Genomic DNA, 15,830 nt, shown 5'->3' on the forward strand with positions numbered 1-15,830 from the left:
GAACACAGTTTACACTGTAAATCAAGTGAAATCAAATTGTAAAATGTTCTATTTTTTTTTCTTTCACAATTTTAAGAACTTTGAAATAGGACGAGTCTTACATTCAATGGCAACTTGCAAATACTACTGATCAGATGAAACTGTGAGATGGCTGTCAAGGTAACACTTTATATCTGGCAGAATGGGGTCTCCCTGGTGGCACAGTGGGTTGAGCGCCACGCTGTGAGGCTATCCGCAGCCTCTGCAGCATGTGTTCAATTCCCGGCCCACCAAGGAGAAACCCACATGGCACGGCAGACCTCTCCTGCCTCGCCTGCTGCTCCCCTCAGCAGTGTCTTCGGCCCATCTCCCTGTTCTGCTCCCCACTCTGCCTTTGGTGAATTCTCTCACCCTCCTGTGCCTCTCACCTGTACCCCAGTTCTTGTATAAATAAGTCTTCAAAAAAAAAAATCTTGCAGAATGGGTGAGAACAAAATCTAATATTAGTGAATTACTCGCTGAACTTCCAGGAACGAAATAATTACAAGGAAAAATTGCACTCCCAAAGCTCTACATTCACAAAGGAGGTGTCAAAAGGAAGCTAGCTTTAAATTTTTGCAAAATCAGTTTAAGGGCCTAGTACCAGCAATTTTTACTCTTCCTATGACTTGTTTTCAGAAAACTTGCATTATCAATATATTTGATGGAACAAAACCAATAGAGTGTGTGTGTATGTGTGTAAACCCTCACATTCTCAACATGAAGATTTTTACAAATACCTAACTCAATTTGCTATACTTACACAAGGGTGTTATGAATTATACCTAATCATCACACCGAAGTTTAAGTAAAAGTTCTTTTAGTAAGTATAAAGTAAACTTTCTCAATGATAAAAATGGGGGCCTCCCTGGTGGCGCAGCGGTTGAGTGCTGGGTTGCGAAGCTGCCCATGGCCTCTGAGGCGCCGGTTCAATCCCCGGCTGCTCCCCGGCCACCGGAGGAGGGTCCCACATGGTGCGCAGACCTCTCCTGCCGCCTGCTGCTCCCCTCAGCAGTGTACTTCGGTCCTTCTGCCTGCTCTGCTCCCCGCTCTGGCTCTGGTGAATTCTCTCACCCTCCCACGCTTCTGACTGTACCCAGTCATGTATAAACAAAACAAACAAACAAATAAATAAAACATGCCTCTATTAAAAAAAAAAATGGACTGTAGTGGTTTTTCTTAGTGGTGCATAAAATAGTGTCCAACAATTAATGATGTGTTAGAGTGAAAGCTATGTGGTAAAGTCATCCCAACATTTAGGAGCAAATTTTAAAATAAATATATCTTAGTTGATACAAAAGAGATGCCCACAAATCTAGGACACAAGCTTCTAATAATTTTAGATTAGAAGATTTATTTTCACCAATTATTAGATAATTGCATTTAATTAATAAATACAAGCACTGTGATAAATGACAATAAGGTGTCTCTAGGCTACTTCCAAAGCAGAAAACAGTCTGATGTAAAAATGAGAATACCCAGCAGTCTGTAAGGCAACCCTAATGTGTTAAAAAAGTCATTCAAATATCTAAAAATTCCCACTAAGATATACTCTCCAAGTACTGTTTTGCATAATTGCAATGCCAGGAGTCAATTTTTATTTTCACTGAGAACCACCAAAAAAGACTAAGACATAAATGTATAATAAAGAAATAAACACACAAGAAACACAGAGAGAAGGGTGGAAGAAAGAAGGAAATTCAAGGTCACCAAGTGTCAACAAAAAACAAGACCACAAGTAAGACTCGTTAAAATAAGTGGCTCACAAAAAAATCTTACACATAATAAGAACATCTAACTTCATGATTCACTAGTATTAAAATAACAAAATTGTTTTTATACAGTCCCTTCATTTATAAAACCATCTCTTTCTTAATTCTTAATCTAAAAATGAAAGGACTACATAGGTGATTTGTAAGATCCTAAACATTCTATGCTTCTAAACAATGATCTGGTTATATAAAAGCAGAAGTCTGAACATAAATAACAAAGGCGGCAGTTTCTGGTTCTATTACAGTTCTAAAAGAGATAAGGGATTTGGATTTAAAATGGTAGGAATCTAAAATAAAATTCAAGCAATGCTATGTGTCTCATTGTATTAGTGGATCTGAGGAATTAACATCATCTCCTCTTTCAATTATTTACTAATGTGGTTATATAGTATTGTTTGGGTAAAGGCTGTCACTTTTGGGAAAAGTGATGGAAGATGCAACTTACTTATAAAGAAATCTTTCATCCACTTTTATATACACACATTTACCTATGTTTGCTTACATCTTTAGTCAACAATCAGAATTTGGACCACTCCATCTTCCCCATCTGTACCATGGGAGTAATAGTATCTTATGGGGGTGGCTTGGGGAATCAGAATATTCATAAGGTGTTTAAAACTGTGCAGAGCATATGGCAAGTGCACAAGAAATATTTGTTATCATCATCATTTAACTGACCTGCTGAAATAAAATCTAAAAGGGACTTACAGGACATCAATATTGGAAAAGTAAATGTGCTATCACTACTTTAACCTTGTTAGCAAAAGTAAATTGTCAGGAATGTAGGTTGACAGGGTTAATAGAACACATGCTATCTTATGTGCGTGCATTAATGAAAAGGATGCAGTATATGTTAAGAGTTGCACAACCTTCATTCCAGTTGCATTCATCTCTACACTTACCCCAGACTCCGCCACCTCTTCTTCCTGTAAGCAAGAGCCACAAACATTGAAGCATGTATTTGAAAAGAAAAGCACAGAAAAAAAGACAAGAGTTGAGGGTCAGAGAAATTATGGAGACAGAATAGAACAGAAAACTTTTACATAAAAAAATTGTTGCTTAACAGTAAAATGATTTTAATGGAATGCAAGGGGTAAAATGAGTTAGGGCATGTATTGAAAGTCAAGAAACCTCACGATATTTTAAAAAATACAGTATGGTTTTAGAAAACTTACATTTTTAGCACCTAATTCATCTAGAGACTTCTGTTAAGAAAGCTTAAGTAATTTATTTAACTATAAATTTGAATTCAGTTTTTAGAGAAGGAAACCTTGAAGAAATAGAACTTTTCAATATTTTTTAAAAGGATTTTTAAGCCACATATTTAAGTGACAGGATGAAATTGTGAGGAACTTAAGGATTTATAATTTCATTTTTAAGTGCAGAAATTTCCAACAATGTATTTTTACAAAAAATTTGACCAGCAAATCCAACTTAAAAGTAAAAACATATCATAAAAAAATTTTATAATATACCATAATTGTACTGAATATTCAGTTTTAACCCTTTGCACTCCGCTGTCCCCTCTCAGGGGACATTGGTAGCCAATGTCCAGAATGGTTCGGAGTGCAAAGGGTTAAAATTACATTCCTTTGCTTTTTGTGTGCACCTCCTTCCCCCATGCCCTGGCTGGCCTCAGTGAGCCTGCACTTGTATCCACTGAGCTCCAGTGGTAGGAGGTCCATGAATCTATTTTGCAGTCAGCAAACTGATTACTGTACAAATAAAAAGTTATTTTGTACACAAAAAGGATATATACCACCAAAATGGATAGTATATTTCAGTACTGGTGGACAAACAAAACTGACCAGGCAAGTTTCAGTCCAATTTAATTAGAAATGTTTTCATTTCCTCTGTACTGCGATTCTACTCAATCAGGGCATTTCCAAGAAGTCAAGTTATTAATTTCCTTGTCAATATTTTCCTCCTTTACTCATTCTGGAAGCACTGCTGGTACTTAGCATATTACTAAATGGTCTGGCAGGGCCACAAATTCATTATATCTCAGGAACCAGAGTGACAGTATGCCAATAAATGGAGATCGATGTAAGGAGACAGGGAATGGTGGGGCCACTGTACAAGGACATGAAACAGAAACAAAAACAAAAACAAAAACTAAACCCTTCACTGATGTGCTTTGGTCCCCAGTTCCTTGTGTTTTCTGCTTCCACATGGTTGACCAATGACATCTCTCATTACATGCAGGGATGCTCAGGGACAGAACTGGGGTAGGTAAGGAGGAAGCAATATGACACTTCCTCCCTATTTTTGAGGATCTCTAAACTAGAAAAACCATCAGACCAACTACTTACATAAACTAGGATTACTGACAGTGATTTAAACAAAACAAATAAAAACAAAGGCACTGAGGAAACTCAGACTAACAATTAAAATGCCTAATATCTATTTTCCCTGAAAATTATAAAAATCACTGGAACAGGTTGACAGCATACCTTTTTTCAAGTTTTATATTATTGAGAAAGCCTTTGTAAAAATTACAATAAAATGAATTTTAAAAAGCATTCTTAGAAGATCAGGTTAATAGGGGACACAATATTTCTATTTTTATTAAAGAAGGCACATGATTAAATTTCTTTCTAAATTCTGTTAAAACACATACAGTAGTACTGTGACTTGGGAAACAGTGATATATTTCAGATGAATGAAGTATGAATTAAATAGAAATACAACTCTGAAAACACTGAGCAAAAACAAACTTTAAATTAGAAAGCAAATGAGAACGCTTGTCCTCTGTGGAACTGGACTAAAAACCAGCAAATTTCTCTTAAGTTAGCTGATATTATAAATAACATTATATAACCATCCATGCACTCAAAAAAAAAACCCCAAAAAACCAAAAACAAAAAAACCAGAGCTTAAACGTCAGCATATTGTATAATCCCAGGATCACATTCTAACTGCTCCGAGTTTTAGTTTCTTCATATGGAGAAGGCAGGCCAAAACTATATACCTTTAAGGATTATTGTAATAAACAATTTCTTGAGACTGACTTGTGTAAAACACTTAGAAAAGTGCATAACAAATGGGATGGCTAGTGAATGATAAAACAAATTAATTACATCACCCTCAACGCCACTCAACACTTTTGCTCACTTCACTACCATACCTCTGTCGGAACATCATAGCTGGATCCATGTTAGCAGAAGTCATTCGAACAACTTGACGGATTTCCTTGGCAATCATTCGTAACTTCTCAAAATTTACTAAGCCATCTACTTTGGAGTCATTTCCTACAGAATAAACGTAATTTAAAAATTTTCCGAATTGTTATTCTTGGAAGGCATATCAGAGCCTTCCTTAATTAAATTATCACTTTTATTTTTAAGAACCGATAAACTCATAGATGATTCAACATTGATCCTAGGGAAAGAACTACCAGGAGGAATTCTGTTCACACAGGGATAATGATTATGAATATAAGTGAGAAACTGTGTAAAACCAATTTCATTATAAGTACATCTATAAAAGGCACAGCTCCTCAAATCTAACTATCCAGATGCTGGGTCTATTCTCAGGCAGGTATCTGCATCTACTCTTATGGGGAGAAGGGTATACTACTTCAAAAACTTAGGTTTTAGTCATTTGGTTACAAAGGGTGACCTTTGAGCTTAACCCAGTTAAGTTTTCTTTGACCTTTGAGTTAACCCAGTAAGTTTTCTTTGCTTTATATTACTTTAAAAAAAAAAATGAAACAAACAAACAAAAAAAAACTAGATAAAAATTGTCAAATGAGTTGGAAGAGAAATGGAAGATATTCCATGAAAACCAGTATTTCTGGCTTCTTGTGAAGAAAAGAGGGGAGGATCTGGGTGGAGGATTAAATAACTAGGACTCTTTCTCCCAATGACAATAATTAAGAGGTGGGTGGCTTTGAACATCAATACATATTTGCTTGTTTGGAGCTTTACAATATTTGCTTTTGCGTTACATAGAAAAAAAATCTACATTTCTCAGAGTAAAAATTCAACTCTCAAAATAGTCTATTTTCTTTGAAGAGAGCAGGCATGAAACCAGACTTAGTCCATTTATTTATTGGTTTACCCAATTCAAGCCACCAGGTAAAAAAATTATATGTTAAAAGTGCAATCTATCTACTATACTGTTTTCTTCTTTAACAACTGTCTTTTTTAATAGTGTGACCACATCTATCTCCTATTGTACCCCTTGAGGTGACTTTGTGGAATGCCAAGTCCCTGAAACCAAGTTTAAGAGTCACATGGGTCTGGAGCACAGGGGTGGTTTCCCTACTCATAGTATACAGCATCTGTACATTGAACGCATGAATTGTTTAGCGACTCAGTCTGAGTTTAAAAGGAAATGATCACCAAAAATACTTGAAAGTTAAACACATTCTGAAGTTAACATGTTAGACAAGTACATTTTTGAGTCTATAATGTTTTCTTAGGTAAAATGAGTGATAAAAAAGAGAGGCAGTAAGATAATTAGAACCATCCTCCTGACAAGAACAATTTAAAAAGTTTCACAAAAATATATAAAAAAAAAAACCAAAGTAATCAAAAAACTAACGAGGCAGTGAAAAATCTAGTAGAATAGAATGAAGATCTGGGTAATATTTAGTATTTCCTACTGCTTGGCTATAGCGGCATCTGCTGATTTCAGGGAAGGGGGATGATGAGCTGAAAAACTGAACAGTGCCACCAAGATTTTTGAGGTTAGTAAGTCCCAGTAAACTTCCAACACTTTAGGGCCTCCCGGGTGGCGCAGCTGTTGAGCGCTGGGGGCGGTTCAATCCCTGGCTGCTCCCCGGCCGCCACCGGAGGAGGGTCAAATATGGCGCACAGACCTCTCCTGCCGCCAGCTGCTCCCCTCAGCAGTGTCCTTTGGTCCTTCTGCCTGCTCTGCTCCCTGCTCTGGCGAATTCTCTCACCCTCCTGCGCTTCTAACTGTACCCAGTGCTTGTATATATAAAAAACAAACAAACAAAAAAAACAAAAAAAACATGCCTCTTTATAAAAAAAAAAGAAAATCCCTTTAAAAAAAAAAAACAAAACTTCCAACACTTTAGACTGAGATTCTGAAAGCCTATAACCTGGAATAAAGTGTGAAGTGAATGTAGATGGGGCAAAAGTTCAGCGTTATCTTAAACTGTGAAAGCAGATGATTTGGGATTGCAAGCACTCCTAAAGTGTGTGGAAGAAATAACCTTTAAATATCCCCATAGGAATGGGATATCATCTGAAACCTCAGATATTTTTGTAAAATTTCATACACAACACAACATCCATTTGATCAAAAATAATCAGGCACATCAGGTGAAATGAAAACATAAATGAAGTGCAAGAGAAAAAACAACAGAATGGAAACCACCAAGAATTCAGAACATGGAATTACTAGAGACAAACTTTAAAATAAATATGTTGAATTATGTTCAAACACGTAATAAACTAACACTGAGGACTTTGGAAGATGTCAATATGAAAATAAACATAAATGACAAAACTGAGAAACACAGTAAGAGGAATTAGGAATTATTGATGTATTTAACAGTGAAAAAGAATTAAACCAGATAGCAGATTGGTACAAAATACCAAAAATGAAGCGTGTTGAGACAAAAAGATGAGAAATACAAAAAAGAGTGTATCAGAATATAGGGTCACAGTGACCAGGTAGAATCAGAGGTGAAATCAAAATCCCTAAAGGAGAGGTCAGGAGACAAAAAAAACCTTAAATCACATGAATGAGAATTTTCAAAATGATAAAAAAAGTTACAAAAATACAGGCACCAAGATATTCTATAAACAAATCAGAATTAAAATAAAAACAAAATGTGACACCTGGTAACATCATAGAAAAATGAGAGAAAAAAAAAGAAAGAAAATGATAAAACAGCCACAGGGGAAAGGGCAGATTATAAGCAAAGAAACAGCAGTAAGAATGACAGTTGCCTTCTCAATGGGAAGCAGAAAACAAAAGTCCTTATCTTAAAATGTTGAAGATTACAGTCAACCAAAATTTTGCCTTAAATATGACTATGAAACAGGGCTTCCCTGGTGGCACAAGAGGCTAAGTCTCAGCACTATGAAGCTACTTGCAGCCACTGCAGCACGAGTCTGAGCCCTGGCCAGGAAGCTGACCCTTATGGCTCAGCAAACCTCTCCTGTCTTCGCCCACTGCTCCCCTCAGCAGTGTATTTCAGTACATCTGATTGTTCTGCACCCCACTCTGTCTCTGGTGAACCCTCTCACCACCCCACCCCTATACCTCTGGCCTGCACCCCAGCTCTTGAATGCATAAATAAATCCAAAAAAAAAAAAAAAAGACTATGAAATAAGACATTTTTAGATTAACAAACACTAAGAGATTTTATCACTAGTACCTAACTAGCAACTAGAGGGGGAAAAAAACCCAACCATATGACTGCTTTGAAATACAGGGATAAAAAAACAACCACCACCTACAGGTAAAACTAAATAAATACTGATTTCAAGATACAGTGATATCATGGGGGACTGAAAGGCATGGCAAAGCATGTGCATATAAATCAGGAGGTGACTATGCACAAAAACCAACTCAAAATGGATTAAAGAACTAGACATAAGACCTGAAACCATAAAATACATAGAAGGAAATACAGGTGAAACACTACATGATATGCACATCAAAGACATCTTTTCAGACACATCACCCAAAGCAGTGATAGTGAAGGCAAAGATCAACAGCTGGGACTACATCAAATTAAAGAGCTTCTGCACAGCAAGAGAGACAATAACCAAAACAAAGAGAAACCCCACCGACTGGGAGAACATTTTTGCACACAACACTAACGATAAATGACTGATCACAAAAATCTACAAAGAGCTGATGAGACTCAACAACAACAAAGAAAATAATCCAGTCAAAAAATGGGCAGAAGAGCTCAAAAGAAACTTCTCTGAAGAAGAAATGCAATGGCCAACAGGCATATGAAAAAATGTTCAACATCACTTGTAATCAGAGAAACGCAAAACAAAACTACAATGAGATACCATCTTACACCAGTGAGAATGGCACATATTAAAAAAACGAGCAACAACAAATGTTGGGAAGGATGTGGAGAAAAAGGACTGGTCCAACCACTATGGAGAGCTGTGTGGAGATTTCTTGACCTACTAAACATAGAGCTTCCATAGGATCCAGCAAGTCCACTCCTAGGTATTTACCCAAAGGACACAGAAACATCAATTCCAAAGAGCACCTGCACCATTATGTTTACATTACAGCACTATTTACAATAACTAAGCTTTGGAAATGACCCAAATGCCCCAAAACAGATGACTGGATCAAGAAGATGTGGTACATATATACCATGAAATATTACTCAGCATTCAAAAAAGATAAACACATGCAATTTGCAGCAACATGGATGGAGCTGGAAGGGATCATGCTCAGTGAAATAAGCCAGAAAGAAAAAGAAAAATACCGGATGGTCTCACTCATAGCAGGAATCTAGAAAACTTAAATAAGGGACCAGGAAAAAGAAAGAAAACTATAAGAAAGAAAATATCAAAATCAACAAACAACTATGAACCAGAGACACTCTATGGGGGTGGGGGGCGCGGGGAAAGGAGGGATTGGGGTCAAAATAAGGGGGTTGTAATTGTATGGGGAATATAAAAATAAAATTTAAATTAAAAAAAGAAAAAAAAACAAATAAAATTGTTAAGAGATATGTGATTTATGTGATCATGCTTCCCTATTTATATTGAATGTCAGAAAGCTTATGGTCTAATTATGGCCTATTCCTTGCAAAATATAAGGCCATATGACATGTTCTTGGGAACTAATCTTATTCCTGATTTTATAATTTTTGCTCCTGTGATTATTTTCCATTCCTCCTGATTTTCTTACTTAATCGGTTTTTCAGCAACTTTTATATATTTTTCAAATGCACATTTTATTAGGTTATATATAAATAAAGTAATATAGATGATGCATATAGAACACTATCCTGACTTTTTCAGCTGTATTAATAAACAATTGCTAATAAAACTTCTCTCATCTCTAAAATCAATCAATCAATCAATCAAGAGGTGACTAATTGGAATTTTTTTTTTTAAAGATTTATTTATTTTTGTTTATACAAGCACTGGGTACAATCAGAAGCACGGGAGGGTGAGAGAATTCACCAGAGCCAGAGCGAGGAGCAGAGCATGCAGAAGGACCAAAGTACACTGCTGAGGGGAGCAGCGGGCGGCAGGAGAGGTCTGCACACCATGTGGGACCCGCCTCCGGTGGTTGGGGAGCAGCCGGCGATCGAACCAGCGCTGCAGAGGCTGCGGGCAGCTTTGCAACCCAGCACTCAACTGCTGTGCCACCGGGGAGGCCCGACTAATTGGAATTTAAATGAGAGCCCTGCACTGAGTGCCCTGCACTGCCTAACATGTAGAAATGTACTAATGAATGTGAAACTAATATCAGCAAATGTAAACATTATATAATGTCTAATATAATAGTTGGAAAATAGTAAAACAGTGTATAGTCAACAAGTTATCACAGGGAGACTGTAGATTAACCAGATGGTAAAAGAAAAAGGATTTTAAAATTAATAATTTGCAGTTCACCCAAAGATAACCTTGGAAAAGTCATACCTAGATTTTACAGAAAATTCTTCAAAAATCATTAATTGAGAGAACAACATAATACAAAAATAGGCAAGCTACCTAACTAATAACTGACAGAACAGAACAAATTAATAAATGAGTGCCGGGGCCTTCCTGGAGGAGCAAGGGGTTAAGATGCAACCTATGAAGCTGTCCGCAGCCACTGCAGCATCAGTTTGCTCCCTGGCCAGGGAGCTACCCACATGGAGAAGCAGACCTCTCCTGACTCCACTGCTGCTCCCTTCAGTAGTGTATTTCAGCTAATCAGCCTGTTCTGTTCCCCACTCTGTCTTTGGTGAATCCTCTCGCCATGCCGCCCCACCACTCTGACCTCTGGCCTATGCCCCAGATCTTGCATGCATGTGTAGAAAAATATCTTTTAAAAAAAATGAGTGCCAATAAGTAATCAGCAAAATGCAAATTAAACCACATCAACATACAATCACACATCTACTGGAATGGGTAAAAATAAGAAGGAATTTACCACTTATCAATGAGGATGTGCAACAATGAGAACGCTAATGACACCGTCAGTGTTCCATGTTAGCAAACAATACTAAACGTTTCTAAAGCGGGTAAGATAATTCTATCCTGAACAAAAACTGAACATATGTACTAAGAGTTATGTGCAAGAATATACATAGAATTATTCATATCAAGTGAACAGTGGAAACTATCAAATGCTCATGAACAGAATGGATGAATTCATTAAGTGGTTTCAAAAGTTAAGAGCAGTTACATTCGAAAACATGGAAGAGGGCCTCCCTGGTGGCACAAGAGGTTAACAACGCACAGCACTATGAAGCAATCTGCAGCCTTTGTAGCACGAGTTCGATCCCAGACCGGCCAAGGAGCAACCCACAATGCGCAGCAGACCTCTTCTGTCTAGCCCACTGCTCCCCTCAGCAGTGTATTTCATTCAATCCACCTGTTCTGTCCCCCACTCTGTCTCTGGTGAATCTTCTCATACCCCGTACCTCTGGCTTATACCCCAGTTCTTATATGCATAAATATTTAATAAACTAAATTAAACCAAAACAAAAGAAACATACACTTATTCTATTTGTATTTCAAAGTTCAAGAACAGATAAAGTTAAGTCACAGTATTACAAGTCAGTAGTGGGGTTACCTGTGGGGGAAGAGGATGAGGATGGTAATTGGGAAGGGGTATGAATGGCTTCTGGGAGGAAGCTAGTAATGTTTTGTTTTTTAAGATCTGTTTACACATACAAGAATTGGGGTATAGGCCAGAGGTGTGGGGGGTGAGGATTCACCATACAGAGTGGGGAACAGGCAGACTGACTGAAATACACTGTTGAGGGGAGCACTGGGTGAGTAGGAGAGGTCTCCTGTGCCATGTGGGTCACCTCCCTGGCTGGGGATCAAACTCATGCTTCAGTGGCTGGGATAGCTTCACAGGCTGCATCTTAACCCCTTGCACCACCAGGGAGGCCCTGATGTTTTATTTTTTGACAGGATGTTCGTTAAATGGATAATGGCTTGGTCATAATTCTTTAAGTGTTTACTTATGAACACTTTTCTGTATGTATTGGATATTTCAACTTTTTAAAAGTTGGAAACATTAAACAACAAATGATGAAACAATATAATCTTGGTGTAAGTCAAGTTTATATTTGAATACCTAGAGTGAACACATAGATTTGTCCTTTTAAAAAACATGGGTTTGGGATGCCAATAATTTGGTGAGTTTAACTGGATAATATTCAGTGACATAATCACGCTGGAAAACAAATATAATAAATCACAATTCTGTAGAATTAGATGAGGCTAAATATGCTAATTTTCAAATAACTTTTAAATACCTTCATGTAGGAATGTCATATCTTTCTTGACAACAGGAAAGAGTGGAATAATTGGAGGTTGCATGCTCTGACTACTAAGAATATTTCTATACTTTGCCATGTTTCTAGATGGATCAAAAAGGTCTTGTAGATCTTGGAGGTGCTTCTCATATTTGCTTGGCAACTTTTCCCAAGTTCCTCTGAGTCGTGCTACAGATGCCAGGTTTAAACCACTGCCAAAGACGAGAATAAAACATTAAAAAGGGACTTGTGGAAGAGGGCGGGCTTAGATCAATAAAGAATATACACCAATTTTCTCTAAAAGCCAAAATAATCAGGGGCATATTTCAAAAGTGTTACTTAAGGGCACTTTTCTGTATGTTAGCTTTTTCAATCACAAAAATAAACAAATGGAACTTGATCTTTAATACAAGAAAAACTTTTTTCAGAACTACATTACTTGTCTATAGGTTTATACTTATAAAGTTTACATGTCAATGACTAAGAGTCTCATAAAAACAAACATTTAAATAATTAAAAAAACACCCTTCAAGTATCATAATACTTTTGTCTGTTTTACTCAGAAATAAGTTTATGGAGACATTATCTATTTGTAGTGTTACATAATATTAATGAGGCAAGTTCTGGGGCTGAGGTAGCCTTTCTCTGACATTCACTAATCACATCTTTGATGCCAATACTTCCTTACTCCTACGCTGTTGTCCTGTCCTGTCCTCCAAGACAGGATTCCAAGATAGTCAATGTCTCCTTTCGAGAGGTTTTTAAAAATGCTCAACTACCTCAAACTTGAAAAGTAGCTCATGCAAATTAGGCTTCAACTCCTCCAATTCTTTTACCTCAATACTACCATGCCATAGGAAGGCTGTCAAGTGAATAATGCACATGTGTACCTCAATTTTCTTACCAGTTAATTTTTCTGATTCTTAGTCACCTGACTTTTACCCATACTACCGTACTTAAAAAGTTGTCTTGACTTCTGAGTTTAACATGTGGAATTAAGATATCTTTGCTGCCTCTGCTTCTCAGAAAAAACCCTGAACAACTACCAGGATGAATAACAGACATGCAAATTATCTCCACCGAAACTAAGAAATACCTGTAACTCAAAAAATAGTCAAGGTTAAAGAGGAGTATGCAAAAATGCTGAAACAGGAAGTATGTAGCTGAAGATTTCAATGAAAACTGGTAATAGCAAAGTTCTCCCAACCAGGTAACTCACCCTGAAGGAAAAACAGTAATACCCTATGTGGAACAACACAACAGAGTCCACAGAGCTGACAGAATTACATGGAAGCTGCGCTCTGTTCTTTACCACAAAAACATCAGGGAAAGTACACTGTGAGAAAGGATAGAAGGGATAAACTCTGAGCTGTAAGTAGTCCTAAAGCTGTCAATCTTTATTCAATGAAAAGGATGATTTCTCAGTTTTTAAAATATACATTTTTGTATTCATTGTAAGTATATAAATTTCAGGTGTAAATCATAATTTGATACCTATATCCACTACATCATGATTACTATCTCAAGTCTAATTTCTATGATTATACAATAGACCCCTATTACCCATTATGACCACTCCAAAACCTATTTCCTCTGTGATAATCATTCATCTGCTCTCTGTATCTTCAAATTTTTTTTGTTCATTTGCTTTGTTTCATTGTATTCCACATGTGAGTGAAATCATGTTGTCTTTTTTCATCTGACTTATTTCACTAGTGTAATGCCCTCAAGGTCTACATAGGTATGTTGTAGCAAAATGATTAATTTCTTCTATTTTTAATAGCTGTATAGTATTCCAATGTGTGTGTGTGTGTGTGTGTGTGTACACATATACATGAAAATCAGAACATATATATCCATTCATGTGTCCACAGACATTTAGTTGTATCAGCAGGTACAGTTGACTATGTCACTCTGAAATCGCTACGGAATATTCCTATAATATCTAGTCCAATTGTAGCCACTGGCTATTTCATAGAAGAACTTCCTTATTAGCTTGACAGATTATGATTAAAATGTCCCTTTAAAAAGATTGTTTCACTTATAGGAAGAATATAGGGGAACCAAATAAGACATCAGTGTAAAAAAAATAACAATGCAAAACACAACAAAACAAAAACAGACAATTATAAATCAGAGACATCTACAGGAGAAGAGGGAGAGTGATCAGAGGGATGGAGGGAGGAGCACAGGGGACTGTGGTGATGGTACACGGGTGTATTGGTGAAGGAAATTCTATGGGGACTACAACTGGGGTGGGGGGAGCAAATAGTGTTTAAAAATGAACAGTGATGTAAAAAAAAAAATGTCCAGTGGCCTCCCGGGCGACGCAGCGGGTTGAGTGCCACAATGTGAAGCTGTCTGCAGGCCCTGCAGTGAGGGTTCTATTCCCAGTCAGCCAGGGAGAGACCCACATGGATCGGCAGACCTCTCTTGTCTTGCCCACTGTTCCCGTCAGCATTGTCTTTGGTCCGTCTGCCTGTTCTGCTCCCCACCCTGTCTCTGGTGAATTCTCTCACCCTCCCACGCCTCTGGCTTGTACCCTAGTTCTTGTATAAATAAATAAATCTTAAAAAAAAAAGTCCAATTTTACCTCACATACCAGATAGAAGGAACAAATCAAAATGAAATTCTGTGGAAAGTACATATAGATGGAACCGGTTAAAGTGGAATTATGCTGCTACAAATACGCACACAACCTTATAAATGGGCCAAACTACAAGTGGCTTCCACTTTTGAAAACAGACTTGCTTTAAAGAGGAATCCTTCAGTTGATCATCTTATTTTAAAACAGCAACTGTAGACTAGAGCATCAATATCACAGTGATTTTTCAGTGACAGATCTAATGCCTCAATATCTGAGGCAGATACTGAAAGATACACACTATACATGTCTGATAATAAAGAATAGCTATTCAGTACATACCTAAAGAGGGTTCTAATCTTGAAAGGGCTAGAAAGGAAGAACTATGGTGGGAGGGGTCACCCACATTCACCAAAAATATGTAACTGACAAAGATGAAAGAAACAATAATGTAAGAAATCAGTATTATCAGAATAGAAAACACATTAAATGTAGCAATACTTTAATAAAAAAAACATATTAACTGAACTTTTCTCCTAGCTGTTTACAAACAAAAAATAGGCTTAATGTCTAATGTCATGAGAAAACCATACACAAATGTTTGTACAAACTTACCTTATTATTGCAAACATGGAGTTGAAGTTCTTACATTCTCGACAATGAAGCGCAATTTTAATGAAATGCTTAATAATTTTCATTCTTTTAAGCTGATTTGATTCAGTTAAAATCTCTGAGGCAACCCAGAATGTCTCTTGGTTTACAATGTCCTCAAATTCTTTCAAGTGAGTATTTCCTGTTTTGGAATCTAACTTAAAAAGGTCATCAATGTATTCTGTAGGCTCAATATTACGAAACAAATCAAAATCCCTCATGGACAGCTGAGTGGCCACCTCAATGGTACTGAGTTGCAACATGGACAGTTGGCTTTCCTTTACTAATTCTTGAGCATCTTCATCTGAACATAAAGTTTCTGTTTCCATGTTATTTTTTAAATAATATCTAGAAGAGAAAA

At 37.0% G+C, this 15,830-nt stretch overlaps 1 protein-coding gene across 5 annotated transcripts in view; it reads right to left on the minus strand.

Moving 5' to 3' along the window:
- Nucleotides 1–15,830, minus strand: part of RAPGEF6 (Rap guanine nucleotide exchange factor 6) — a gene marked incomplete at both ends in the record, with an annotated part of 190,947 nt that overhangs the window by 20,090 nt on the left and 155,027 nt on the right. For 3 of the 5 annotated variants that reach the window (XM_084252767.1, XM_084252764.1, XM_084252768.1), the window contains 4 exons: nucleotides 2,693–2,716; nucleotides 4,918–5,041; nucleotides 12,235–12,446; nucleotides 15,434–15,817. In XM_084252767.1, coding sequence (XP_084108893.1) covers nucleotides 2,693–2,716; nucleotides 4,918–5,041; nucleotides 12,235–12,446; nucleotides 15,434–15,817 — 744 coding nt within the window. The remainder of the gene's footprint in view (nucleotides 1–2,692; nucleotides 2,717–4,917; nucleotides 5,042–12,234; nucleotides 12,447–15,433; nucleotides 15,818–15,830) is intronic. The other 2 variants (XM_084252765.1, XM_084252766.1) reach the window with 1 other exon arrangement.

Source organism: Talpa europaea (genome assembly GCF_964194135.1).
Source record: "Talpa europaea genome assembly, chromosome: 13".
Taxonomy (NCBI): Eukaryota; Metazoa; Chordata; class Mammalia; order Eulipotyphla; family Talpidae; genus Talpa; species Talpa europaea.